At 37.2% G+C, this 27,420-nt stretch overlaps 1 protein-coding gene across 12 annotated transcripts in view; it reads left to right on the forward strand.

Annotated features, from left to right (window-relative positions):
• Positions 1–27,420, forward strand: part of TLL1 (tolloid like 1) — a 388,529-nt gene that overhangs the window by 265,150 nt on the left and 95,959 nt on the right. For 9 of the 12 annotated variants that reach the window (XM_039540242.1, XM_039540243.1, XM_039540241.1 and 6 more), the window contains 4 exons: positions 7,814–7,924; positions 13,713–13,793; positions 19,319–19,471; positions 21,563–21,680. In XM_039540242.1, coding sequence (XP_039396176.1) covers positions 7,814–7,924; positions 13,713–13,793; positions 19,319–19,471; positions 21,563–21,680 — 463 coding nt within the window. Of the gene's footprint in view, positions 1–7,813; positions 7,925–13,712; positions 13,794–13,863; positions 13,972–19,318; positions 19,472–21,562; positions 21,681–27,420 lie in introns of those variants that run through there. The other 3 variants (XM_039540247.1, XM_039540249.1, XM_039540250.1) reach the window with 3 other exon arrangements.

Here is a 27,420-nt window from a genome sequence, read left to right on the forward strand (position 1 = left end):
ATTTTTCTTTTTATTTAATAGGTAATGAATTGCAAAAATATTAGTATGAACACCAAACAAGTTTCACATCAGATAATTATTTGTATTCAGTTTACATTAGATATTAAGTTTGTTTACCTGTTCATATATCTTAATGCTGGAGCAGGGTTGTCATGTTTATCTAGTTTCACTTCCTGCATAACATAGCCCATAACATTTCACCAAGTGACTTCTACTTCAAGCCTATAACTTGTGATTGAATTACAGCATACCTTTTAGAAAAACATTCAGTCTTTGTTTAATATAGATATTGATTTGTGTGTGTGCATGTAAGCATGTGCACGTGGGTGTCAATATATAACATTTTGTTGGGAACTATGTGTGGTTTCTACCACACATTCCAACCTTAACTCTCCCCCCTTTTTTTCTTCTTCACACATCCCTTTACTAAATAAATCCTCCCCTCTCCCTGCCCCAACACTAGATATTTGTCATGGATATTTGGTGTAATAGTTGGTCATGTTGAGGGAAGGTAACTTGGTAAAGAGATGTGCACAATACAGTAATAAAAGGGGATAATAGGGGGCTGGCATCCTAGGGAGACAAAATTAAGGTTGTGGTGCATGGTAGTTGTAGTACTGTTAAGGTGTGTCGATGGATAGAGGAAAAGAGGATATGTACCATTAGGTGGCTTAACATCTCACTTCTTCGCTTTTGTGGGTTTGAGTCAGGTGTATATGTGTGTGTAGCAATGCTAACTGCATTACTGCATTTTGTGTATTAATTTTCTAGGGTTCTTTAAGACTTGATTGATTGGGTGAGAGTACAGATTTGTAGGGATGCAAAAGTGCAACAGCATGAACCCTGTGTGCATGAATGCTTCTCCACTGTGACAGAAAATTGTAGCTCCCGATGGAGATTTTATGTGGGCTTGTCCTCATCAATGAATCGATCAGGGTTTGTGAAAGCCTGGTTTCCATCAATAAGGTTTTCAGTTACAACGTGAATATTGTCTAAATATAACACTAAATACATTAAAAATACATATTGCTCTAGAACAAGTCAGGATCTGCTCTCTATTAACTTTTACATAAACAGATGCAATAGCTCTTTCCTAAGCATGGGGGTTTTGATGGACTCATGGATGCTGATTCCATCAAAAGGTTGTTTATAACGTGATAGCTGAAGTACTTTTTTTCGATTGTAACTATTGTTTCAGATACAAAAAAGTACAATACTTTCTCTAAATCAGGGGTTCTCAAACTGGAGGTCGGGACCCCTCAAGAGGTCATGAGGTTATTACATGGGGGGTCGCGAGCTGTCAGCCTCCACTCCAAACCCCACTTTGCCTCAAGCATTTATAATGGTGTTAAATATATAAAAAAGTGTTTTTAATTTATAAGGGGGCCGCATTCAAAGGTTTGCTATGTGAAAGGGGTCACCAGTACAGAAGTTTGAGAACCACTGCTCTAAATTAATTTCAGTGTTAACATTTTCAAATGAAGAGAATAAACTGTAAACAGCAAGTTTAAGATTCCTTTTTCGTTTGTTTGTTAACAGAATGGTATGCAAGATAAGAAATTAGATTAAATTGAGATTGCCTCCCAATACAAATACCTCCAAGTCTTTCAGTTTTGTTTTGGTCATTTCGAAGGTTTTGTTTCACAGTTTTTGGTTTTGTGTTTTGAAGCACTAAATGATCTGATTTTTGCTCATTTCTTGGAGCAAAAGGTTATCTTTACAAGGAGTAATAGACATACACATCCAAACAGGTGAGTCCTGCCAGTAGTTGTAAAAGGAGAATCAACAGAATTCTTAACTGTTTATCTCCTCACCAGAAACATATACACGCAAGGAGTCCTCAGCTTACTCTTACTAAAATCAATTTAGGCATTCTACAAGAAGACAGCACCTGAATTGCATTCTTGAGATATTTTTGGTCCCTAAGAAATTTAAAACTGAGGAAGGGATATGCATTCTACACTGGTACCTCTACTCTTGCATAAAATTCCAAAAATTCATGGTGGCAATATTCTGTTTAGTTTTACTAACTAAGGGATATGTTCCACTGATTGCTAAACAAAACTCTCATTGCATTCATTGGGAGTTTTGTTCAAAAATTAATGGAAGGATATGCCTTCTGTTCATAACAGTCCCAACCTTTTTGTCAGAAAAAGGCAATTATCAGGAAGTTGCTCCCTTTTTACTTTAAGGAAGCATCAGAAGATGGACAATCCAACAGGGCCGCATTAACCAGATTGGAGACATGGGACTAATGTTTTTCAGAGCGCCCCCGCCCCCCCCCCCTTTTTTTGTGAACAGCAACAAATTAAAACAAAAAGGTACCCCGGCTTCTGGCAATCAAGAAGTTATGTATATTACTGAATAAATAGCAAAAGAAAATCAGTGGCAATGAACAGGTTATATAGTAATTGGATAAACATAAAAAGTTACGAGTGAAATGAAATGCTGAGTGTTTAAACTGGCATCCTGCAAGCATTAAGTGCTACACATGTTATTGTATCCTCAAACAGTGTGGGAAGAAGGTCCCATTCGATTGACATGATAGCAAGAGCATTAAGCTTTGTTTCTACCATAGTTGACAGAAAAATAATTTTTTATTAAAGCAAGCTTCAAGAATGCTCACTCTGCTTCACAGTTGGCAATGGTACAGTCAAATACAATCTCAATGCAATGAAAATATTCAGGAAGACATCACATAGATCTTTGTCATGCAAAAATGTAATGATTCAAGTAGTACTCTTATCCTGCATGACACAATATCTTATAAATGCTGAAAATCGATAAATGTTGGCAAAAACCTAAGGCTTTAGCTCATTTAGATAAGTGCTAAGCTATGCCCGAGTGAATCTTTTTATTTCCTCTTCACTTTGTACTTGATCAATAGATGTGCTGGACTATCTACAAGGTATGGCTTCCTTACAATATTCACTTATTTTTACTTTTGAACTTAGCTTGTCAAGGCTAAGGTATAGCACTCAACCTCAAATTTCCTTCTTTCTCAAAATATAGTGTATTTTTTACTTTACAGTACATTTGTATTCTTCACAGTTGGACTCATCAACATCATTTCTCAATTTTTTTTTTGCTTCCTCCTCAAAATAATCAAACTGAGACTGTAAGCTTGTAACAAACTCTTCCAAAGAAGTAGGTAAATCAGCAGCAACAATCTGGCTTTTGAAGCTTTATGCTAGTTTTGTCAAACCTTTCTAGTGTCACATTCCCCACAATACTCATCAATGCAGTTTCCAGTTGGCACATTTTCTTGTATAACAGTTGTGCTTCACTTTGAGTTTCATGGTTTTTCTTGGTGTTGTCCATTCCTTCTTTCAAACAATGTTGAATGCCCTCATAATTCACTACAATTGTTTTACAAGATTCAGCATGACAGCATCTCATATCTGACAGGGGTTTTTTTCGACCAGGGAGAGGTACTTGTTAGGTAAGATTGTTACACAGAAGCTGCCATTGCCTGGGGGATGACGCACACACAAAAATTTCTGAAGAAAACTAAAATGTTTGATGGCAAGCATCAATACTGTGAGTTCCAGAGAATAAGCTGTGCATATCACATACACAGTTACTGAGTTTAGTCTTTTGATCTGAACTTGAAGACCTTCATACTTTTCAGACATGTTACTTGCATTATCGTATGACTGACCTCTGCAGTTTTCAATAGCAGTGTTGTTTGTGTCCAATAAAGACTTCACAGTCTGGAAAAGTGACTTTCTTGTGTGGCTTTCAATTGTTGTAAACCCAGGGAAATGCTCATATGCGGCACCATGTAAGCAATATTCTAAAATGATTGGTAACTGATCAACATGAGCGATATCAGGAGCTGAGTCTACTATCAAGAGTAGTATTTTGCCTGTTTGACTAGATTTACAATGAATTCCAAAACTTTACATCCCATTTGCTCAGTAAAGTCATCACAGATGGTTTTCAATGTGTAGGACGGGTGACATTTCCCTTTGTTTCCATAGCATTTGATATGCTCACTTAGAAATGGATCAAATTCAGCAATAGCTTCAAGAATACTTACATAATTTCCATTCAGAGGCAAGCTCATGATAACTTTATCTAAATGCTAAACTGTGTTCAGTGAGAAGCTCAACAACTGTCACAGTATGCCTTAAAACTTCCTTCCAGAAAGCAGTTTGCATTAGAAGCAACTGTATGATCTCCCTGAAGACATGATTCTTGCCTTGCAACTGTGGTAGTCATGCAACCATGGCATTGCAATGTTCTATGCTGTTTGCATGAGAACAAGTCTTCTCCTGCTTTTTTCCAGTCAGAAATGTCTGGGGTCATGAAGGTGCTAAGATTGTTAGGTGATGAAAAGCCTTTGTAGGCAAAACAATACTGCTCCTGTGGATTTAGAATACAATAATCAACCAGTGCCTCTGATAACATTTGGTAATTTTCATTCAAAAACAAGAGGTGAGGGATACCATTTCTTAAGTTTGTACTCCCACTTGGAAGCTATACATTTGTCACTGAAATTCTGAAAATTGAAGAGACCTTTGTCAATACACTGGGTACGAAACTTCTCCATTATCAAAGGCGGCTGGATTTTGTACTATGCTAATGGCAAAGTTATCCTCTTTATCACTACTATTCTCTCTGTCTTCTGTATAGAGAGGTGATAGGAAAAGTGTCCTGGAGTTTAGAAACATGTACCTTTTCTTCTGCCCTCTCTGGAGGGAACAAATTCATATCCATATCTTCACTTTGGTTATCATTTTTTGAGAGGGTCGCTCAGTGTCTTTGGAAGAAGATTCTGAAATAGTACCAGTAGAGAAATAGTTAGTAAGTTAAAGAAACTTGCTTACAATTTTCTCTCTTTATAATTTAGCTTTCCTTTTTGCTGCTCTGCTTCAAAATTGTCAACCAGACGTCTCATAGAACAATACTAAACAAGTACTTTGCATTGCTGTCATTAGCAGGTGGCAATTATTGCTGCCAATTAGCACCCTTGTCACCAGCAACTGAAAGTCTGAAAAAAATTAAATATGAACTGTGAAAGCTTAGGAAGCTGGTACAAAATTAGTATCGGGGGTATCAATGATTTTTTTCCTCTTCTTTTTGGTGTTAGCACAAATATGATCAAAATCTCCCTTATATTTCGTGTATATTTCAAGCATCAGAGGTCCCCCAGAAAAGCAGAGGCCTAGGTCTGCAGCCCTCTGAGTTTCCCTCCACGATTCAGGCATATCAAGTCTCAAGAGAGGCTGCTTCTCACCTATAGTTTTCTTTGTTATCTCCTTTTCCATTTGTCTTTTTGTTTTCTTTCCATACCTTAGTCTAGATACAGATACACCTTGTAACTACTGTACATAAAGGATTACCAAGTATCAGCAAATAAATTTGTCACTATAAATTATTTTCTGTAACTCATTCCATTGATGCAGACCCCTTCATAATATTAACGCTTCATATTATTAGACAGGAAGGATGGTCTAGTGGTTAAGGTACTGTACAGGGACTTAAGACATCTGGGTGTAATTCCTGGCTCTACCATAGAGCTCCTATGCAACCTCGAGTGAATCACATAATCTCTTTGTGCTTCAGTTTCCCATCTGTAACACTGAGACTGCAATAGTGAATCCCTGTCACACGAAACAGGTCACTGGTAAAATGATGGCTGTCCATAATATGTACTACTGATGAGGTGAACTGGAAGGGATAATGTTTCTGCTGAATCAGTGCCTCTTAGGAGGAAGATGTTAAAAGGATATATATAGAAAGTGACTGAATAGTTCAAAGGTATTTGGAATGCACTCAAATACACAGACTTGTTTCCAGAAGGCTGCTATTTTATGTAATAAATAAAACTGTTCAAGTTTAAAAATACATTACTCATAAGGTTCTAAAACATTTTGTTTTAAAATGAATGAGTTCATTTGCACTCTTTAGTGTAGGTATTCTGGCATTTTCCCCCTAAAGAATAAAAGAAGCGATTTACTACGCTTACAAAACTGGCAAGATGAGGCTTGTACTTCAGCTCCTAATTTTGAACCAAGTACTATAAATAACTCCAGAGTTATAAACCATTTTTATTTCACCTCCTACTTAGTATTGTCTGGCTCTCTGCCCTTTAGTATTTATTTTTTACTGATTTTTAGCAATTTTTTAATATGTAAAGTACTCAACCTTTGTAGTTATGTATATCAAATTATGATGGCTACTCTATGTGGCCATTCCAGTTATAAAAAATAGTTAAGTTATTTTCAATGTGATTTATTTTTCCTAGTAGCCTTGGGTTCAAGAGTGAGTGCTATGGATATAGGGAATGGGTATGCACTGCACAGGAGTTCCCCGGCAAAGACACCCTACAAATAATGACTTGTGTGATGCAAACTTGATTAAATAACAGCTAACAAAACATCAGTAAACAAAAGAAAATGTAATCTTTACAGCAAGCAAAAGCCAGAAAGGGTTTCATCTAGGGGAATGACATGGTTAGAGTAATAGGAAAGGAAGGTGTTAACAAAAACATTTTGCATGGATTTGAATGAACATATAGGGACACCAGAGATGAAGTATTGCAGTAGATGAAGTGTGGACAAGGGTTTTAGTTGTGGGGAAAGAGAGGGAAGGATTTACTGTGGAAACTGTATAAAGGAACAACCAACTGAAATTAGTGACATCCTGTACATGGGGCAAGAGGAGAGGGAAGAGTTGAACATGAAACAGGCCGTTTGCCTGGGTCACAGGGTGGATAATGGAGTTATTGTCAGAGATGGTGGAGGCTGAGAGAAGGAAGAATTTGGGGAAAAGATCATAAACAATAACTCCAGCCAGTGCAAATTGTCAAAGCTCTATTGACTTCATACATACCAGTTGAGGGTCTGGCCTGCTGAGTTTAGCTTTTGCCACAAGCTTGAGTTGGACTTCCGTTTTGCATCTATTTTTACTATTTCATCCTGAAGGGAGGGAGAGATTGGGCTAAAGATAGATGAACACACATCTAGCTTACTCAGCTTTAGCTGTTCAAAGCTCCTGGCCCTTCGGTTTGCATCAGCAAAGGGATGACAATTTAAGATATATAAGCTCGTCTAAGTGTGCAGAGGAAAGAAGAGGAGACCAAGAACAAAAACCTGACAGAATGCTACTGAGGATAGGAAAAAGTAGAAGGGAAGAGCCACCAAAGCAGAAGCTAACAGAGAAGTAGGAAGAAAACCAGGAGATTATAAAGTCATGATAGCCAAAGTAGCCAGAGAACACAAAATGTGGGATTAAACTATGTAAGCAGGAGGATAATGGGAAAGAAAACTCTTTGTCTTTATGAAACAGATAAACAATCTGATGAGTATATATAACACAATGTAAGTATGCACTAAACATATTAAAGACAAAGTAGTCTTTTCTGTCTTCATTTTCCAGGCTATATTATAGGCTGTATCTTTGTGAAACTCCTGTTTTGATGGACTTCATATTAAAAAAACAAAAACAAACAAACAAAAAACTTTAATTCCCTGTTTTATTTTTCTTTATTATGCTTATAGAGGAAAAAATAGAAGGATTTGTTTAAGATTACTGTCATGTTTGTATGATTGCATGTATTCAATTCAACAGCAAAATTAAAATGTCCATAAAATAAATAAATAAAAGCTAAAGGGATATTAAAGGTAAATGGGGTAATATTGGAATGGATTAAAATGCATGTTCCCAAGGTTTTTATGAACTAGTCAACATTATAAAATCTGGGTATATATCTTTTCATGAGCTGTGACATCACAATGTATTCTTCAGGTTGGTTTTAATGTTTAAGTAAATGGATTAATCAAATTCCGCTCTCTTTTATTTAAAGCTGTCTTTTGGGGAGATATTGCCTTAGATGATGAAGACTTAAAAATCTTTCAAATTGACAGGACAATTGACCTTACGCAGCATTCAAATGAAAGACTTGGACATAACACAGGTATGATGTTAAAGGTGTGACTTTTTAATTTTTTATTTTAACCTATATTTATTTATTCATTCACAGAACACAACCCGCACTTTAAACCTACAAAACACGGTATCATCTAGGGGTAATATTGGTTTTAAACTTTATTAAGTTGTTTTATCATTACAAGTTTGCTTTCTAAAAGGCAATGAAAAGTCATGGAATTTTGATTTTATTCCTGGTATTTCTAATGAAAATTCTTCTCTGGAACATAAAAATAAAGTTTAGTGTTCAGCTGGGGCCAAATCATGTCCTGATTTACATGGCAGCGCAAGAGAGTAAGAAGGTGTAAGGCCCCATGCGGGGGGGCAGGACAGCTTCAGGAATGGTTGAAGTCTTGGCTTTGCCCCTTCACATGGCATCTGGCACAGCTGCACTGACCTGCTGGGGAATGTATACTGATGTGAAACGGGAAGGGAGATTTTCCTCAGTGAATCAGTCTCCTTCTTAGGCTGGTCCAGGAGATACACCACAACATGTTGTTGTGCCTTGTTCAGGGCAGAGCATATAGTTACAATCTTGCCCATATGGAATTTTCAATAGAGAAATGTGATTTCCTATATGATTTGCATCCTAGAATGTTCATTTCATGGAATACTCCAGGAATTTGTCAAAATACCATGGGGCTTGATTATTCATTACATTCTTTATTTGTTTTAATGTTAGACTGCAAAACTGGTCTTAGAGATGGCCAAAAAATATTTACTAGACAAGTAAGTGTGTGTGTGTGTGTGTGTGTGTGTATATATATACATTCATCTATCTGCTATTATTTATGTATTTATGTGTGTATGTATTTATAATGCAGAAGTACAAGAAGCTGGAATCAGGCTTAGGTCTCTGTTGTGTTAGGTATAGTACATGCAAATAGGAAAACTAAGTTTCTGCTGCATAGCTGTAGGCCCCAGTCTTGCAGTCTTCCCTAGTAGGATTTGGGGTAGTTTGTGGAAAATGGGATTTAAAAGACAAGTGACATATGAAGAGTGTAGAAAAGTGATATATGCAAACATTACATTTTAAAATACATTTATTTTTTAAAACATATATGTAAATTTCAGTTGCCCCCATCTGACCCTCTAACTTTGCCAACATTAATTTGGTGATTTTTTTTATAGCTGTTGCAACAGAAGTGTGTCTTGAGGAATAATTTGAGGGAAAGGGCCAGTTCAGATGAAGATGACCATTCTAATTGTTAATTTTTTTTATAAATATGTTTAAAAAAATTTCCCACGAATTTACTCTTTGTTGTAACTACATATAATAATTCAAATATCTGTATATTATCCCGGCATTTTCTTTTATTTTCTTCTTAAGCTACCTGTTTGTTCTAGGCAGGATCATCTTTGATCTTTTCTAGATCAAGATTGGACTGAAAAAAATCACTGACTCTTATTAACATTTTCTCTAACAAATCATTTTAATCAACTTTGAAGTATCTCAGGTCCTAGTTTTGCTGACAAAATGTAGAGAGCAAAGTCAGTAATTTCCTTTTAAAGCAGCTGTAGTTGAGTGATTTATTTGACCTGCAGACTTGTTTTAATACCTCTGATGATATATTTGAAAGTGACAAAGATCTTTCTGGTGATTGCCAGACAGATGCAAGATAATTTTTAAGCTGTTTCTTATCATATTTAATGTTCTACTGTTTAATTTTCTTTTCCTCCCTATGTTGGGGGATGTGCATTATTCCAGCCAAGTGAGAGTTTTCTTTTCAGGGACAGATTGTGGTACCATGTTAAGGACCAGATTCTGTCAACCATAATCCTCCAGTAGTCTCCATTGGGAGATTATAGGAATAATAGAAATAGAACCGGGCCCTAAAGCACTGATTCAGCTTCTGGTACAGTTCGTGGGAGCTGGACTGGGCCCTAAGTGATCATTTTAACACTTGTACTTTTGTATTGACAGACAGATTTAGAGTATTAAGCTTGAAAAAGTTGGTCTCATTTTACATTATAAATACATGTATTTTCTAAATTCATATTATTATATGTATATACAATAACGGCACTTTGGCCCATATTTAACAAAACACTTAAATGTGTGGTTAACTGCCACTCACTGCAATATCTTGATATCTTTTTGATGAGATTATAAGTTTGGTTGATAAATATAGTAGTGTTGACATATTGTACTTGAACTTCTGTACATTATTTGACTTGGTATTGCATTACATTTTGATTAAAAACTAGACTGATATAAAATTAACACGGCACACATTAAATAGATTAAAACTGGCTAACTGGCTGGATTCAAAATAAAGCTGCAACTGGAGAATTGTCATTGGCTCGATGTGTTTCCGGTGGGGTCCCATGGGGATCGGTTCTTGGCCCTACGCTATTTAACATTTTTTTTTTCAATGACCATGAAGAAAATATAAAATTATCACTGATAAAGTTTACAGATAACAAAGAATTGGGGCTGAGGGTAGGGGGATCGTAAGTAATGAAGTGGATAGGTCACTGAGTTAGAGCAATCTAGATTACTAGGTAAACTGGGTGCAAGCAAGCAATACACATTTTAATATAGTTAAATGTAAACATATACATCTGGGAGCAAAGAATGTAGGCCATACATAAAAGATGATTCTAAAAAAGATTTTGGGGTCATGGTGGATAATCAGCTGAACAGGAGTTCCCAGTGCAACATTGTGGCCAAAAGAGATAATGCAATCCTGGGATGCATAAACGGAAATCTCAAATAAGAGTAGGGAGATTATTTTACCTCTGTATTGGGCACTGGTGTGACCGCTGTTGAAATAATGTGTTCAGTGTTGGTGTCCACAATTCAAAACAGATGTTGATAAATTGGAGACGGTTTAGAAAAGAGCCACCAGAATGATTACAGGATTAGAAAACATGCTTTTATAGTGATACTCAAGGAGTTCAATCTATTTACGGTAGTTTAGCAAAGAGAAGGTTAAGGGGTGACTTGATTAGTCTATAAGTATTACTTGGGGAATAAATATTTAATAATGGGCTCTTCAGTCTAGCAGAGAAAAATATAACATAATCCAGTGCCTGGAAGTTGAAGACAGACAAATTCAGACTGGAAACAAGGTGTACATTTTTAACAGTTAGCGTAATTAACAATTGGAACAATTTTGCAAGGGCCATGGTGGATTCTCCAATACTGACCATTTTAAAATCATGATTGGATGTTTTTCTAAAAGCTCTGTTCTAGGAATTATTTTGGGGGCGGGTCCAGGGCCTGTGCAATACAGGAGGTCAGACTAGATGATCACAATGATCATGTCTGGCTGCGGGATCTATGAACCTACAAAAAGCATGTGCTTAAGGTTAAGTGCATGTTTAAATCCTTTGCTGAATCAGAACCTTTGTGTATACCTTTTTGTTCCTCTGCCATCTGGTTGTTAGAGTGACATGATCAAGCAGCCGAGAAAAAAAAAGTGCAAATGGTTATTAAATAGAAAAAAATTAACTAGCCTGTTTAAAGTAAAATCTCTGAGCTCAAACTATATTTATTCTTTAGAATTTTGCTATTGTTTACCAGGGAAATTTAAAACATCTTTTAAAAAAGCCTTATATACAGATTTTTGTCACAATAAAATAAAATAATTTCAGTCCTGATTATGTAAATGTATAATTGTATATATTTGTTCCTATATAAATTCGTATTGAAGACAATGTGATATAATGTGGGAAAAACTAGCCACGGGGGAGTATAATAGCTAGACTAGTGTTTGCAGGATTTGGTTCTTGCGTTGTAAATAATAAGTGCAGGGCCTGATCTTCCAAACTCTTACTCAAGCAGTGGGACTACTCAGCTGAGTAAGGATTATCTTCTTAGATTTGCAGGTTCAGACAATTACATTATAAGCTTCTCAGGGCAAGGCCCTGACATTTTGTTGGCCTGTGAAGCAACATTTATACATTGTGCTGTATAAGTAATAATAATTTAATAAACAACAAAGAACTATTATGTAGATAATTTTTACATAACTGCCAACAATACTATTTCTCTGCCCCCAACTTAAAACGTAGATTTTTTTAATTCACTTTTGGTTAGCTTGTGGCTTGATGTGTACTTTCTATAGTGTATGCATTAGTCATATAAAATGTCAGGTTAGCTATTTTAAGATATTCTTATTTAATTTCTTATTTGACAGTAGTCCTTTTGTACACCAAACAGAATACATAGTGTTCTACCTTACTCCTTATTTTTGTTGTAATAACTATAGATAAAGGAATAATAGCTTCCTTATATCAGAAAGGTCATGGATTCCTCTCTATTACTGTTACCTGTTTCACATTTGCCTGTTTTCTAAGGATTTTTTTCCCTCTCGCAATTGTCTGGAATTTTTTACTCCATACTTAATTTTGCAAAGTAAATGCTAACATGAGATAATTGCATTAATAATGGACAATGTGAAATGCATGTATATCGCATGGCATATACTATAGCTAACCAAAGAATTCCTTGGGAAGGAATGTATTGAAGTATTACCTCATCTTCCTAAAATGTTTTTAAAAATTTGGAAAATTTTTCTCAAGGGATCCAGCAAGTATATGACAGTGTAATCCAAATAATTAGGCACATTATTATTCACTGAGTAAGCATGCTAAGTTACTTGCCTTTTATGGCATTGTCTAGTCTGTAATCTGCCTTTTGAACTGCCATTTAGTAAATACATCCTTAAATGTTGCAGAAATTGTTGTGAAAAAGATGTAAGAGGAAAAAGGAATTTGAGGAAATTATTGTTGGAACTAGTATGGCTAATTATGACTTCTGCAATCCTTGGCCATTCTTAGCCACCTCCTTCTGCTGCAGTAGCTTGATATTTCACAGCAAATATTGCTTTGTTTAAAAAAATCACTTCTAGGAATTCTATAAAGTTATCTAAAACCTCTTAAGATATTCTGGTTATTCATCACACGCCACAATACTGCCAGCATTCTTTTTTCTTGCTTACTAATCTTTTTTAAAGGTAATATGCAATAATAACTAAAGTATCAGAACCACTATGAAACTGAAGTAGTCCGCAGACTGATATAGATGGCATATGTGGTTTAAATTAATCTGGTGCATGCCTGTAAGTGGGATGGTAAATGTTCAGACAATGAAACTCCAGCTGCCTCTTTGGATGGTTAGGTTTTCTGCTTCCCTCTCACTCGTTGATTATTGGAGCTCCACAGGAATGCCTCAGAGGTCATGTTACTATACTTTGGTATTTGATAGGTTAGCAGCCCTTGTGTGACTGACTGTGCTTTAAAGATCCATTTGCAAGTTAACAAAGAACCGTAAAGCTTTTGGGATAAAATCAATCATATTACTTTTTTAAATCATGTTTTTTTTTGTTTGTTTGCTCTTGGGGTCTTAACATCTCTTCCCCCCCTTAGATATGGGAACATTGCGGTATACATTCAGGAAATATCTGCGAAAGCAGGGCATCCAGCTGTCAATCAATATGGCACTAAGGATGTCAAGGTCACTGAGAAGAAAAAAACCTTCAAATAATAATTAGATGATGTAATTGTCCTGACTTGTCTGAATAACAAAGACACATTGGCTTGTGTTCTGGAATGCATGCTAGAAAATCTTTCAGGCTACAAATGTGGTTTTGTTTCATTGTCAAAAATGCTTGAAGAATTTGTATGTGAGTCATTAAAGAATTTTAAACTTTCTTAAAGATACATTGCATATTCTACAGAGTAATTCCTAATCTCTCTCCATAAGGTATTTGCTATATGTGTAATGTTTTGTGTTTAACTTCCATAATATTTCCTTTTTCTTTTTACAGGTGGCTTTGGTGAGCATGGGACGTCAAAAAAACGAGGTGCTCTCTATCAGCTTATAGACAGGATAAGAAGATTTGGCTCTGGTATTTTCACTGTTTGAATTAGCAGACTGCCTGATGTGATGTACAGTTAACATTAATGACAGTACTTTAACACCTTAAACTCAGTCTATATCAGTATTACTGTAGACTATTAAAACACGAGTAATGAAGAGATTAGCGCTTTTCCTATCTATACTTTGTCAGAGAGCTCATATTTCATGTAAGCACTAGAAAAGTTATTACTGGAAGCTAAAATCCTAAAATACATTATTTTAAATTTTATTTTAAATTGTTAAAAAAATTGCTAGGTAGTATTAGAATACTAGAATACAAATACTATTAGAATACCAATAGTATTCACAGCATGAATGCAGTTAGGATGTATTTTCATTAAGATTACAGTACTCTTTGTGTATGTGTTATGCATGAATTGATAGCCGCAAGTAACTGCTAATGGTGTATGTTGGTTTTGTAGGCAATGGGACGCTGTGATGAGTCAAACTGCATGTGAATCATTTATGATGTATTTCACCTCATAGAAACATTTTTTAAATTTTGTAAATTTCAGTAGAATTCAGTGGGCAGTATCTATGGCATCTTCATTAATACTGAATTAAGTTTATTCACTATGTTTGGTGTACCATGAGTTAACTCTGGTGCCATTAAACCTGAGCATCTGCAGGAAAATGTAAATCTCAGTTTTAATCGCAATTCAGCATGTGGGAGTGCATCATTCCATATTTTGCAAAAATAGCCACAGCGTAGTATCTGACATTACCAATATGTGGTGGTACATAACTGCATGCTTGATCTGAGAACTAGACCCTTAGTTTTGCATAACTGTCTACCTTTATCTAATCTGAACAAAGCTGGCTGGAAGAATAAGCAATGGTAAAAATGACCATATCGTCATGTAAGCCACCCACACATTATTTAGTAATTAATTATTCAGTAATGAAGAATTACATATAACTGTCTGGGATTCCAATTCGATTTACATTTTAATAGATTACCTGTGTCATAGATTGTATAATAATTCTCAGTAACAGATTCATTATTTTAATATCAAAAGATTGATGTAAATTTAAAATTATATTTGCTTAACATAGATATAGGTGTTCTGGACATAGAACATTTTCCTAAACCCAGCAACTTTCTGTGTGGTTTATGATGTTGCTCAAGCTGTACAATGAATTAATCTATAAGTATTAATTCTGCTCAGGCTTCTGAAACTTTTCTCCAGTTTTTCATGGCTCTCGCACCTTTCCTTATTCTTTTTGTATCTTCTTTGCTTCCTTGCTGACTTATGGATCTGTACCAACCCTTGACCTCTTACCCTTCATCCACAGTTGCTTTTGTCCTGACCTGACATCTTTCCTGGTCTCTCTGTCATATCCCTTACTTGTCTGGCATCCCTCTTAACAGACTGTCACTTAGGGTACGTCTACACTACGGGATTATTCCGAATTTGCATAAACCGGTTTTGTAAAACAGAATTTATAAAATCGGGTGGAGCGCGGCCATACTAAGCACATTAAATCGGTGGTGTGCGTCCATGGTCCGTGGCTAGCGTCGATTTCTGGAGTGTTGCACTGTGGGTAGCTATTCCCTAGCTATCCCATAGTTCCCGCAGCCTCCCCCGCCCCTTGGAACTTCCGGGTTGAGATCCCAGTGCCTGATGGGGCAAAAATCATTGTCGCGGGTGGTTCTGGGTAAATGTCGTCAGTCACTCCTTCGTCTGGGAAAGCAACGGCAGACAAGCATTTCGCGCCTTTTTCCCCTGGATTGCCCTGGCAGATGCCATAGCATGGCAATCATGGAGCTTGTTTTGCCGTTTGTGACTCTCACCGTATGTGTACTAGATGCCGCTCACAGAGGCGATTCAGCAGCGCTACACAGAAGCATGCTTTTGCTTTTGCATGACAGCAGAGATGGTTACTAGCCATATTGCACCATCCAAACCCTTCCATAAATTGGAACTAAGGATGATCATGGCTACCAGTCCTTTTGTACCATTTGCTGCTAGTGCCCCTGGCCGATCAGCCAGGGGCGCAAAAGCCAAGATTGGTTACTAGCCATATTGCACCTTCCATCGTTTTGTACCATTTGCTGCTGTCATAAGTGCCCCTGGCTGATCATCCAGGGGCGCAAAAGCAAAAATTGGGAATGACTCCCTGAGTCAATCCCTCCTTTTTGGTATCTAAAAATAGAATCAGTGCTGCCTAATATAGGCAAGTGTACTAGAGAACCACCGTATCATAGAACCAGAGAGCACAGCTGCTCTGTGTCAGAGCCTGCAGAAATTATGATCTGTATGCTATTCACAGGGGGTGCTCCTGTAACAACCCCATCTGTTGATTCCGTTCTTCCCCCAGCCTTTCTTGGCTACCGTAGCATTGTCCCCCCACTTGTGTGATGAATTAATAAAGAATGCAGGAATAAGACACACTGACTTGTTAGTGAGAAATGAGTGGAAGGCAGCCTCCAGCTGCTATGATAGTCCAGACAGGACATTAAGCAGTGTGTAGGAGAGAAGCCCAGCATCCCACTGCTAGTCCAGGGGCAACTGAATCTTTTCTTTACACATGAAGGGTGGGGCTGATGGAGCTCAGCCCCTGTTGCTATGACGAGGATGGTTACCAGCCATATTGCACCATCCATCCACCAGAAAAAATTAGGGCCAATAGGCTGATGACGAGGACGGTTACCAGTCCTTTTGTACCATCAGCTGAGGCTGATGATGAGGATGGATTTCCATCATATTGTACCATCAGCCACCCATGGCGGGGGGGGGGAGCAAGGATGTTGGTGTTGAATGCTGCACTATCGCGTCTATCTGCAGCATTCAGTAAAGATAGGGTGACATGTAAAAGAGTCAGAGGATTGTTTTACCTTTCGCTTCTGGGGGTGGGTGGGGTGGGTGAGTAGATTGCCAAGTTATGCCCTGACCCGGACACTGTGTTTGACCCTAGAAGCATTTGGAGCTCAGCCAAGAATGCAAATACTTTTCGGAGGCTGCAGGAACTGTGGGATAGCTTCAGTCCTCCAGTCCATGAGCATCCATTTGATTCTTTGGCTTTCCGTTACGCTTGTCACGCTGCAGTGCGCTGAGTCCCTGCTATGGCGTCTGTCTGGAGATTTTTAAAAAAGGATTCTGAATTTCATCTTCTGTAACAGAGCGCTGATAGAACGGATTTGCCTGCCCTTACAGCGATCACATCCGCATGGTCCATGCGGGAGCTCTTTTTTTATTTTGATTTCGGACTGCATCGCCACCCGTGCTGATCGGAGCTCCACGCTGGGCAAACAGGAAATATTCAAAAGTTCACGGGGCTTTTCCTGTTTACCTGACCACTGCATCCGAGTTCAGATTGCGGTCCAGAGCGGTCACTGGTGCACTGTGGGATAGCTCCCGGAGGCCAATACCGTCGATCAGCGTCCACACTAACCCTAATCCGATATGTTAATACCGATACTAGCGTTACTCCTCTCGTTAGGGAGGAGTACAGAAACCGGTTTAAAGAGCCATTAAAATCGATATAAGGTGCCTCCTAGTGTGGACAGTTTTGGCGTTAAATCGGTTTTACGCTCCTAAAACCGATTTAAACGCCTAGTGTAGACCAGGCCTTTGTGTTCAGTACATTTTAGTGGGGCTACTCACAGAGAAAGGTACTATTCAACAGGAGTGAAGGTAGCAGAATTGGCACTATTGAATAGGACAGACAGATCAACTTTTGCTAAAAGTCCATTTTAACCTGCCACCATGATATTTATACTAATTTATAAATTGCTCCAGAAAAGGAAAACAAGTAACTATATTGTATGCAAGTCCTTGCATTCATCTTCATAATAATAGTAAAGATTATAATAATAATTAAATTGGATCAGAGAGAGAATGACTCTTTAATCTGGGCATTAGGGCACCCTTTTGGGAGGTGGGAGACCCAAATTCCAGTCCCTTTGTGCCAACGAATATATAAGTATTTATACATAGTAGACAGTATCAATAGAAATGACCGAGAAAGACATAGCTTAGTGATTAGGGCACAGTCCTAGGAGTTACAGGACCCAAATCCTTGCTCCACAGTAGTCAGAGCAGGGAATTGAATCCAGGTCTCCTACAGAATGCTTTACCAGTTTTATAAGTGGTCAGCAGCTTCAAGCTTATCACTCATTACTCTTCTTCTGTTAATTACTTGTTATTTACAAGGCCACTTGTGAGTTTATGCTTTGTCCATTCTTAACCTCTGTTTCCATATTTCTATCTTCTTTTATTATTCATGCAAGGCTACAAAATTTTTTGTTTGTTTGTTTTTCATTTTTGACAAAGGACTGACCTGGCTTTAGTGCCTAACTCCTGGAGTGGAGATAAGATTCCTCCATCTGGTCCTGGAGCTAAATGCCAAAGTCCCCTTGAGGGGCAGAGCTTAGGCAGCTCTTCACTCAGCTTGCTGGCTTCTGTGAATCCTATTTTTAGGCAACGATTTCTCTCCATGCAATGTACAGGGAGTGTGGGTGCCTAACTCAGGTTTGTGGATTTCACAGGTGGCAGGGTGCCTAAAAGTTAGGTGCTGCAGTGTTGAGCATTACAGTGCCTAAAACTTCCTCTTGAATCCCACCTTAACTTTCTACCTATTTGAGAGAGATTATCAATACTTAAAAATTTTCTGTTCATTTGAGAGACATTACCAGAGCCAACAGTACTCCCAATTTTATCTCACCAGACCTTTCAAGGTGTAGGGATCTTTTTCTCAAGACAATTTAAGGCATATGTCCATAGAATCCCAAACAGTTAGTTTCTGAAGAATATGTTTCCTATGTTCTCAAGTACTTGACGCTCCTATTTTCATCTGAAAATTTTATGTCTATCGCTATTACAATTAGCTCCTAAGACAACTCACTACACTGAAAGAGTTCATCTTCCAGTGTGACTGGACATCAGTAAAAAAGTTAAATAGACCATGTACAAAGTGCTGCAAAAGACATGAAGTAAACTAACAGTGCTTCCCTAAAGCAATCATGCGGTTGCTCTTTCCCAGGCCCTGAAATAATATAGTTCTCTCTGAAAGTAGCTAAAACTAAAACCAGGCCTTTGCCGAGATAGAAATGAAACAGGCCTAAACAAATTTGGTGGTATTGCCTCTGCCCAACAGACTCTTCTAAACATCATCAATGGAAAAGAAAAACCCACCTAATTTTTAAAAGGTATTTTTTTAACAGTCAAGGCATATTACTTAGAGGAAGCAGTTTTAGAAAAATGATATATTTTTTAATTGGAGAGTCTAGAAGTAATCATGTTAGAAATGTCTCTTTAAGGTGTTAAAGTGCCTCTTTGCCTCATTGCATGTAAATTATGATAATGAAGATTGACTCTTTCCATTTCAAGCACTTCTAACAAATAAATTATTGTTTTACATCACACTGAAAAGCTGAATTGCTGTGTGAAAAGCTATGTTCTGTTATTAAAGTGTATAATGAAAACATGGAGTTTTGGCCTTGCAGAAAACAAATGTTTTCAATTGTGAACTCTTTTGTCTCATATAGTGTTTTTTAAAATATCATTACAGGTTTTGAGCAAAACAATTCTTCTAAAGGAAGATCAGCTGTAAAATTCTCAGGGAAAAATGAGAAAAACCGACTTCCCAGAGCTGCTACATCACGAACAGAAAGAATATGGCCAGGGGGCGTCATTCCGTATTTTATAGGTGGAAATTTCACTGGTAAGACAAAGGGAGAAGAAGGATGAATATCTTTTTTTTAAAAACAGGTTCATGACGAGCCTAATGTAAAGCCAATTGATGTCAATGGGAAGACTCTTATTGATGTCTGTTGGCTTTGGATGAGGCCGTAAGTAAATCTTTTCTGTAAATGTTTATCAGTGTATTAAAAAATTGTTCCCAAAGGCAATTTGGCAATTATATAGAAAATTAGTCTAGGATGTTTCAGAGGAGGTGGGAATGTTTGTTTGTTTTCATTGTCTAATTTCTTGCTATATATTTGTAGCAGGATACAATTAAATCTGGCTCAAAACTATTGTGATGTATTCAGTACAAGGCTACAAGTGGCTTGACTGATAGTAAGGTGAATCCTGTTCAACTGACTGCATTGAACAAACTGGGCCCAATTCATCCCTTCTATAATTCTTTAATGTACTTCATAGATGTGCACATAAAATGTTATTTGAAATAACCATGGAACTTTAAAATATACGAGGGAAGATTGTGACTTCTTAATAGAGATAATTTTAAAATAATATAATAATTTTTAAATACAGTATTATAAAAGCTTAAAACAAATACTACCCTGTAAAGCTGCAAACAGATAAATACTAATGGGGAGGAAGAAGGACTTAAAAAAAAAAAAAGGAGCGGGGGGAAAAAAGGATTGAAAAAGATAGAGATAAATATAGAGCCAGCAGTGCTGTGCAATAACATCTTGCTAATTGTGCCCCAAGGGAATACAGAAAACTGAAAGAGCTTGGGAAAAGAAACATAGTCAAGAAAGATTAAAAAAAATTCAAAAAAATTGCCCCAAAGCTCATAGCTGAAGGTCAGACTTGCAGTTTGGATATTTACACCACATTACATTGAACATGACCTTTGTTTTAGGAATGGCATTTTATTAAAGAGCGCTGAACAACTAAGTGTAATAAGTAATACAAAATGTTACACATATTACAAGTTTCTTATACTGAAAGGTAAATTCCAAAATGCTTGTGTGTGTTTAAGAAAAAAAAAAAGTCGAGAGGGGTTCATAGATGGGGTGAGGGAGAGACGGGGAAGCCATGATCCTTCATCTTTAGGTCACTGATTTGAATCCAACCGAGTTTGGTAGTGGCCAACTACTATTACCATATGATGGATCTTCAGTTTTTATGTCTCAAAAGTCTTCCCATTGGATAAGTCTCTGTATCACAAAAATTACTACTACAACCAACAGTAATTTGCAACCTTGTTGTCACTTTGAAAGAGCTAAGTATGTAATGGTATAGAGAATGAATTGTCTCCTCTCGCCCTTGAGGTGATTCCTTTCAGGTCAGGATTTGGACACATTGGCAGAGTACAAGGAAACTAACACAGCTGCTGTCCAGGTGGTTTCTGTTCTGTGGTCTGGTCCTAGATACAAAGGGTGGGATTTTCAGAAGCTGGCCGAACTGTGTTTCTAATGAAATCAATGGTAAAACTTCCATTGATTTCAGTGGGAGTGGAGATAAGCTAATGCTGAAAGCTTTTGAAAATCCCACTCATCAACTGTCCCTCTCCATATTAGTCTGGTATTTTTCATTATCACTAAATTTTCTTTTTCATACTAACTCTCTCTCTCTCTCATACACACATGCACATGCACACAAAGGAAAACAAGAGAACATAGTTCAAGATTCCAAATTATCACAGGCTGTGGACAAATTGTTAGAAAATAGTCTAAATTCCAATTGTATAAAGATTAAAAAATGGGCTCATACACCCAAATTTTAAGGTACAAATCTCTCAGGTGCATACTTTGTTTCCCTGTCTAGTTAACTACACACTTGTCTGTTTTTGGACATATAACTTTGCTTCTGATTTTTAAAAATGTGGTCCTTTGTGCATAGACTTTTAAAATGCAGACATATTTACAGAACAAATTAATTGAATACCAATTCCTTTTTCACTTACCTTTCAAAACCTGAGGTAAGCATTTTCTCACATTTTAAAACAACTGAATCTCTAGGTTTTTGCAGCAGTGTGTCATACTAAGATTAAAATGTAATGCCGAGAAGAAGGATGCAATTTTGAAACCCTTGTTTATTTCATGTTACACAATTCTTCCAGGCAGCCAGCGAGCAATGTTCAAACAGGCTATGAGGCACTGGGAAAAGTACACATGTGTTACATTCATTGAACGAAGTGATGAAGAAAGTTATATTGTATTTACATACAGACCTTGTGGGTAAGTAGGTACACGTGTTAATGGGTATTTACACTGTATATCTTTGAGTATCAAAGAGTAAACAGCAATTTGTTAAAGTTCTTTGTCAGTTTTTTTCTCAATTTAACATCTACAGGAAAAGCTATGTATTCAATGTCTGAATCCTGCACACATTCTAATTGGCTCTCTAATAACTATCAGTCTATATTTTTGGCTCTTGAGAAAATCTACATGGTGCGCAGGAAGGATTTTAAGCGTATGCCTCTTTTCTTGTATGTGACACTAGATAAAATTAGACAGACAAGGTAGATGAGGTTGTCTCTTTCATCAACAGAAGTTGGTCCAGTAAAAGATATTACCTCAACCACCTTGTCTCTAATATCCTGGGACCAACACAGACACAACAGCACTAGATAAACTTGACTTATATTGAGATATAAAGAATACACTGTACAATATATGTGTATGTGTGTGTGAGCATATAATGTACATTAGCGATACATAGGGTATATAATAAAATGGAGAAAAATCCAGATATATTGGTAGATATTTCTCATACTTTTAGCATATGGGCTTTATTTATTTATTCTTAGCTCTATTAATTTCACTTGTCTCTATGGTGAGTTACATAATACACTTATTTTGCCTCGTTCCTAGTCTAGCTTAATCATACAAAATATTAACTCTTCCTTTGTATTGACTCTCCTTACTTTAGTTTTGTTTTAACAGCAAACCTCATGACTTTTCTGCACAATCCTTCTTCCAGGTCACTGATGTAATAAACTGAACAAAACAGGTCTTATTACTGATCGTTGTGATCAATTACCTCATTCCATTCTGAAATGCTTCTCACAAATGCCGTTGATAATTATTTCAGTTATTTTCTGAACAAGAATTCTTGATTTTACAAATCAGTCAATGACCTTACTGCATATGCCATATTAACTTCACCCGGGGCTGATTACCCCTGTAAACACCTGCAAATTAACTCCTCATCATCCTTAAAATGATCCTTTGATGTGGTGCCTACAAAAAGAAAAAAGAAGACAACAGTTAGGCTGCTGGTGTGCTGAGACACAGCCTATCAGGCTGACCAATATTGTCGTCTTGTATTCTTGTAATTTCCATCTGTCCTTATCCATCTGTTGTCTCTTGTCTTATACTTAGGGCTTGTCTACATGGTGCCTTAGTCTGCACCATCTGGGGTGTAAATTTTAATGCATACTAGCTTGTTGTCCACTAACTGATTGTGTAGCTCCTGGTGGTGTGCACTGAAAGTTCCCTAGTGCATGTTAACGTAGTACTGTGTTGAAAATGGAGCTAAGAGCTAATCTGTCATTGTATCAGCAGATAATTATAAAGAATGCAGGGAGAGTGTTATATGCCTACAATTATTTAAATGAATGAGCAAAAGTGCTGCTGCATTCTCAGCTATCTAAAAGTGCTGAAGAAGCTCTCCTGGGAGGAAATGACAATTAATGATTCTTATGTTCCTGAAGCATAAGTTACTTCAGTAAGGTTGTCACCTCACCAGATAAATAAGAGCATAGACTCTTTGGATAAATAAGGTCTGGTATGCACAAACAACTTTGGTACTACATCTGGCACAGGATTTTCTATGGAAAGGATTGAGTCGAAAGAGACACCACGCCATTTGTATTCACTCTCCACTCCAGGACTGATACATCGGGAACTTATCTTGGTTCTTTCTCATGGCACTCTGCTGTGTTGATTTCTCAGCAAATTGTTAGCACTATTTATTTTTTGTATTACTGAAGCACCTAGAAGCCCTAGTCATTGACCAGGATCCCATTGTGTAAGGTGCTGTACAAACACAGAATAGAGAGCTTCCCCAGAGAGCTTATAATGTAAGGGCTCGTCTATACAGCAACTTAATGCACGACAGGCTAATACACTGCAGATTCACACCCTGGCTTGTTACACCCTAAATCACTATGTAGACAAACCCCAAGAATAAGACAAAAGACAACAGATAGGTACAGATAGACAGGGGAGTACAAGGAAACAATGAGACAGTATTGGTCAGTGTCCTTGGCAGTGGCAGCATGCCAGCGACCTGTTGTGAAATTTTTTCTAGGCAAAGGAGAGTATTAAGGAGAATTTTTTTTGAATTAGTATTTGCAGATGATTACAGGGTGCTCCTCTGAACATGGGGAGCAGGAGGAGACAAAGCACAAAAGTGCTTGTTTGAAAATTTAACAAGTGGGTGATTGACATTGTTATCAAGGGCTGATCAGAGGTGATGGTTGACATCTTACGGTGAATGAGAGATGATAGGTACGGTGTGGATAGGCCATGAAGGACCTTGAAAGTGAAGACAAGTAGCTAATTTTTGATGCAATAGAGGAAGCTGAGCCAACAGAAGATGGTCAAAGCAAGGGGCTAGGAAAAATACTCTTTGCAGCAGTATTCTGAATGAGTGGGGCAAGATGGCATTTTTGAAGGGCAGAGAAAAGGATATTGCAGTAATCAAGATGAGAGAGGATGAGAGCCTGAATGAGTTTTTGCTGTGTGGATGGATAGGAAAGGCTGAATTTTAGAGATGTTATGCAGAAAGAATTGGCAAGATTTAGGCATAGCCTGGATATGAGGACCTAGAGAGAGAGGTCTAAGTCAAAGATAATACCCAGGTGATGGTCCTAGTGACAGGCAGGATGGTACTGTTGTCCACAGTAATCAGGAAGGGAGGTAGCAAGAGGAGCTTGGGGGAAGGAAAATTAAGAGCTCTGTTTTAGCATGTTGATCTTGAGCTAGTGGTTAGACAGCCATGAGGAGATGTAAGAGAGACAGGCTGAGATTTTGGTTTGGATGGAAGGAGGCAGGTCTGGAGTAGACACATAGATCTGTATGTCATCTCCATAAAGATGGTAGTCGAATTTGTTTTTCCATATATTTTTACAGATATTTCTTATGGCATATCTGAATGTGTTCCTTCTTATTTCTCAAAGGGCAGTCTTTGGGCTGAAGTGCTGAGCTGTTCCTGAGTCTGATCCTTTCTCTTTAGAAAATCTGTAGTATCTTCCCAAAATGGCATTATAGTGTATTTCACGATGAAACAAACAGAAAAATGATAAAGTATATATTGAGATATAGCACTCTGCTATGCTAATCTTAAATTTATATACACATCAACTGATCCATTGCTTCTCTAATCTCTGTTTAATCATAACTGGCCTGGTTTTCAGAAGTAGTGAGCACTGATTTCTGTGGGAACTGCAGTTCCTCGGAACCTCTGAAATTCAGCTCAGAATTTTTTGAGATGGCATATCATTATCAACAATATGATCGCTAACATAAAGGGTACAGTTACCAAGTGAGAGATTGTATCAAGGGGAAGAAAACTGCATTGTTTCATTTCCCACTTTTGATTACTCTTTGCATCTTCTGCTTCTCCATATTGGCCTTTGTTTGTTTATGTTGTAATTAATGCTAATAGTGTGTGGCCATATATAAATTTGTTAATACATGCAATTTTCCTTTTAGTCCTTTCTCTTTATCCTATTTATCATACACTTTCCACCATTCTTTCACTTTTTTCAAAATGTACTTTGTGGATATTCATCATCCATATTCTTTTTTGCTCACTTTTATTAAAATAAAATACAAATCGTACTCTTGTAATTATTGCTTAGAAGCTCCTCAACTTTATCTCCATTTATGTTCTCTATTTTTTAATATCTGGGTAATTCAAAGCTTCCCTTTCTGTTTTCCCATTCACAACCTTTTTTGGTTTTGATTACCTATGGGTCAGGTAACTCCTCCTCAGAGGCTTGTAGCAATTTCCTCTACTCATATTATTCATTTTATTAGGTTCAGTTTTGAACTGTGGCTCGTCCTCATCATGCTTCATTTAATTAACACATTGTTTAAGATGGGACCCAGGTATCGTTTCATAGTCTATTACAGTTGAAAAGGCAAATACCGGTGAGTTGAAATTCCATAGTTAGTGGATGGTGGTCATTTGCACCCTCTAATTGCAGTATTAGCAATGGAAAATAAAGATTTATAGTATAGGGTTTATGATTATGTTACCAAAGCAATATACATTGTTATTCTTGTCCACTGGTAATAAATATGGATGTAGTTATTTGGTTGTGTTATGTAACATTTTCATCTCTAAACAGGTTGAAAGAGTGTGATGTTGTGTAAACCGCCAGTTGGTAATTACAATCTGTAATATTCTTTAAAGAATTGCTGCTTATGGTTCTTGGGTGGTATGTAGAAACTGCTTGGAGATTCAGTCACTATATTATGCTATATAGGAAGCCAAAAAAGTGCTCAGCTGTCCCAAGTGGCACTTAATCTCATGCTCACAATAAATATTACTGAGAAAAAGAGCAAATCTGTTTTGCATGTAGTGAGTCTGAAGAGGAACAATAAGTCACATTGTTTTCACACTGCAATATGCCTTTGATCTTTGTAGCAATTTTTTTTATTTACCTGCACACTTAGCTACTTTCTTATGACAGACTTCATGTGATTTAGAATAATCACTGTTGATTTCCTTCAGTATGGGTGTTTGACAAAATTGTCTGAAGTAAAGAAAACTCATATCTTTCATGTCATGTTCCATATGCTTTAATCTGTACAGCTTCTAAATGGTCAAAAGCTGTTTGAACCAAATGCCATGTTTACCTGCTACAAATTACAGACTGGATTTTTAAAAATGGATAAAAGTTATATTCTGTCTTAAAAAATATAGTTATGCTTTAATGTTTTGTTTTAGTAGCTTTATTTCTTGCATGTAGAAATGACTGACTATTTAAACAGGTGATACAGTTCTTTCATGGAGTTCAAAAAAGTAATATTTGTATTAAAATAATCATATTAAAAGGTCTCTAATGTTAGTAATGACTACCACAGTCATGCATGAAGAAAAAAGGCTCTGCTGCTGAAGCTGGTCATAGTGAAGCTCTGGTCGTTTGCCCTTCATAACCCTTCAAGTTATAATTATGAGTAGAGCTGGGTAAGGGGTGTGTGTGTGTGTGTGGAGGGGGGGCATAAGTATTACTGAAGGTTTTTGTGAACTGTGAATCACATTCTAATTCAGTCATGTTTGTACCCCTTTTTGTTTGTTTCTTGGAAATTTGTGAGAGAGTACAAAGTTTTGTTGATATAGTCTGAATATTAACAGGAAATCAGAACCTGTAGCAAAGATTTGTCTAATCAAGAAATGACATTAACTTCTGGCTGAAGCAGAAGTAGTTTATAAAAGTTAAATCTTCCAGTCCAGGAAGAGAAATAACAGCATGTGACTTACTGAAGGTGACTAGTCATACAGCTTAAGTAGCAAATCAATGTAGACTTAGCAGTGAAATGAGGACAGACACATCGATGGATTTTATCTGGTAGATAGTAACACGTGAGGGGCTCTACCCACCCATCACCCATACTCTCCTATACTAGGCAGGTGTTGCAGCACTCCTACTATAGGACCCATAACTGAGAATAGTCTCTCCTCGGTCTGCCTCCCAGGACTCAGCTCACTCTGAGGGGGATAGACAGTGCAGAAGGGTGGGGACCTCAACCCACAAGGGCCACAAGGTCTGACCATATCCTCTAAGCCAAAGGCCCATCACCAAAATCCCAGGTTTTTACATCTAGGAACTGTTCATTTTATCTTTTAACCCCACTGGGAACAGAGAGTGCCATCTTTATCCCCACCTCTCCTCCCCCAACTACTGCCCAATCCAGGCCCTCACATTCCACAACCATTTGTCAGTGCCTCCATCTGACATAT

The sequence above is a fragment of the Mauremys reevesii genome, linkage group 5 (assembly GCF_016161935.1).
Source record: "Mauremys reevesii isolate NIE-2019 linkage group 5, ASM1616193v1, whole genome shotgun sequence".
Taxonomy (NCBI): domain Eukaryota; kingdom Metazoa; phylum Chordata; order Testudines; family Geoemydidae; genus Mauremys; species Mauremys reevesii.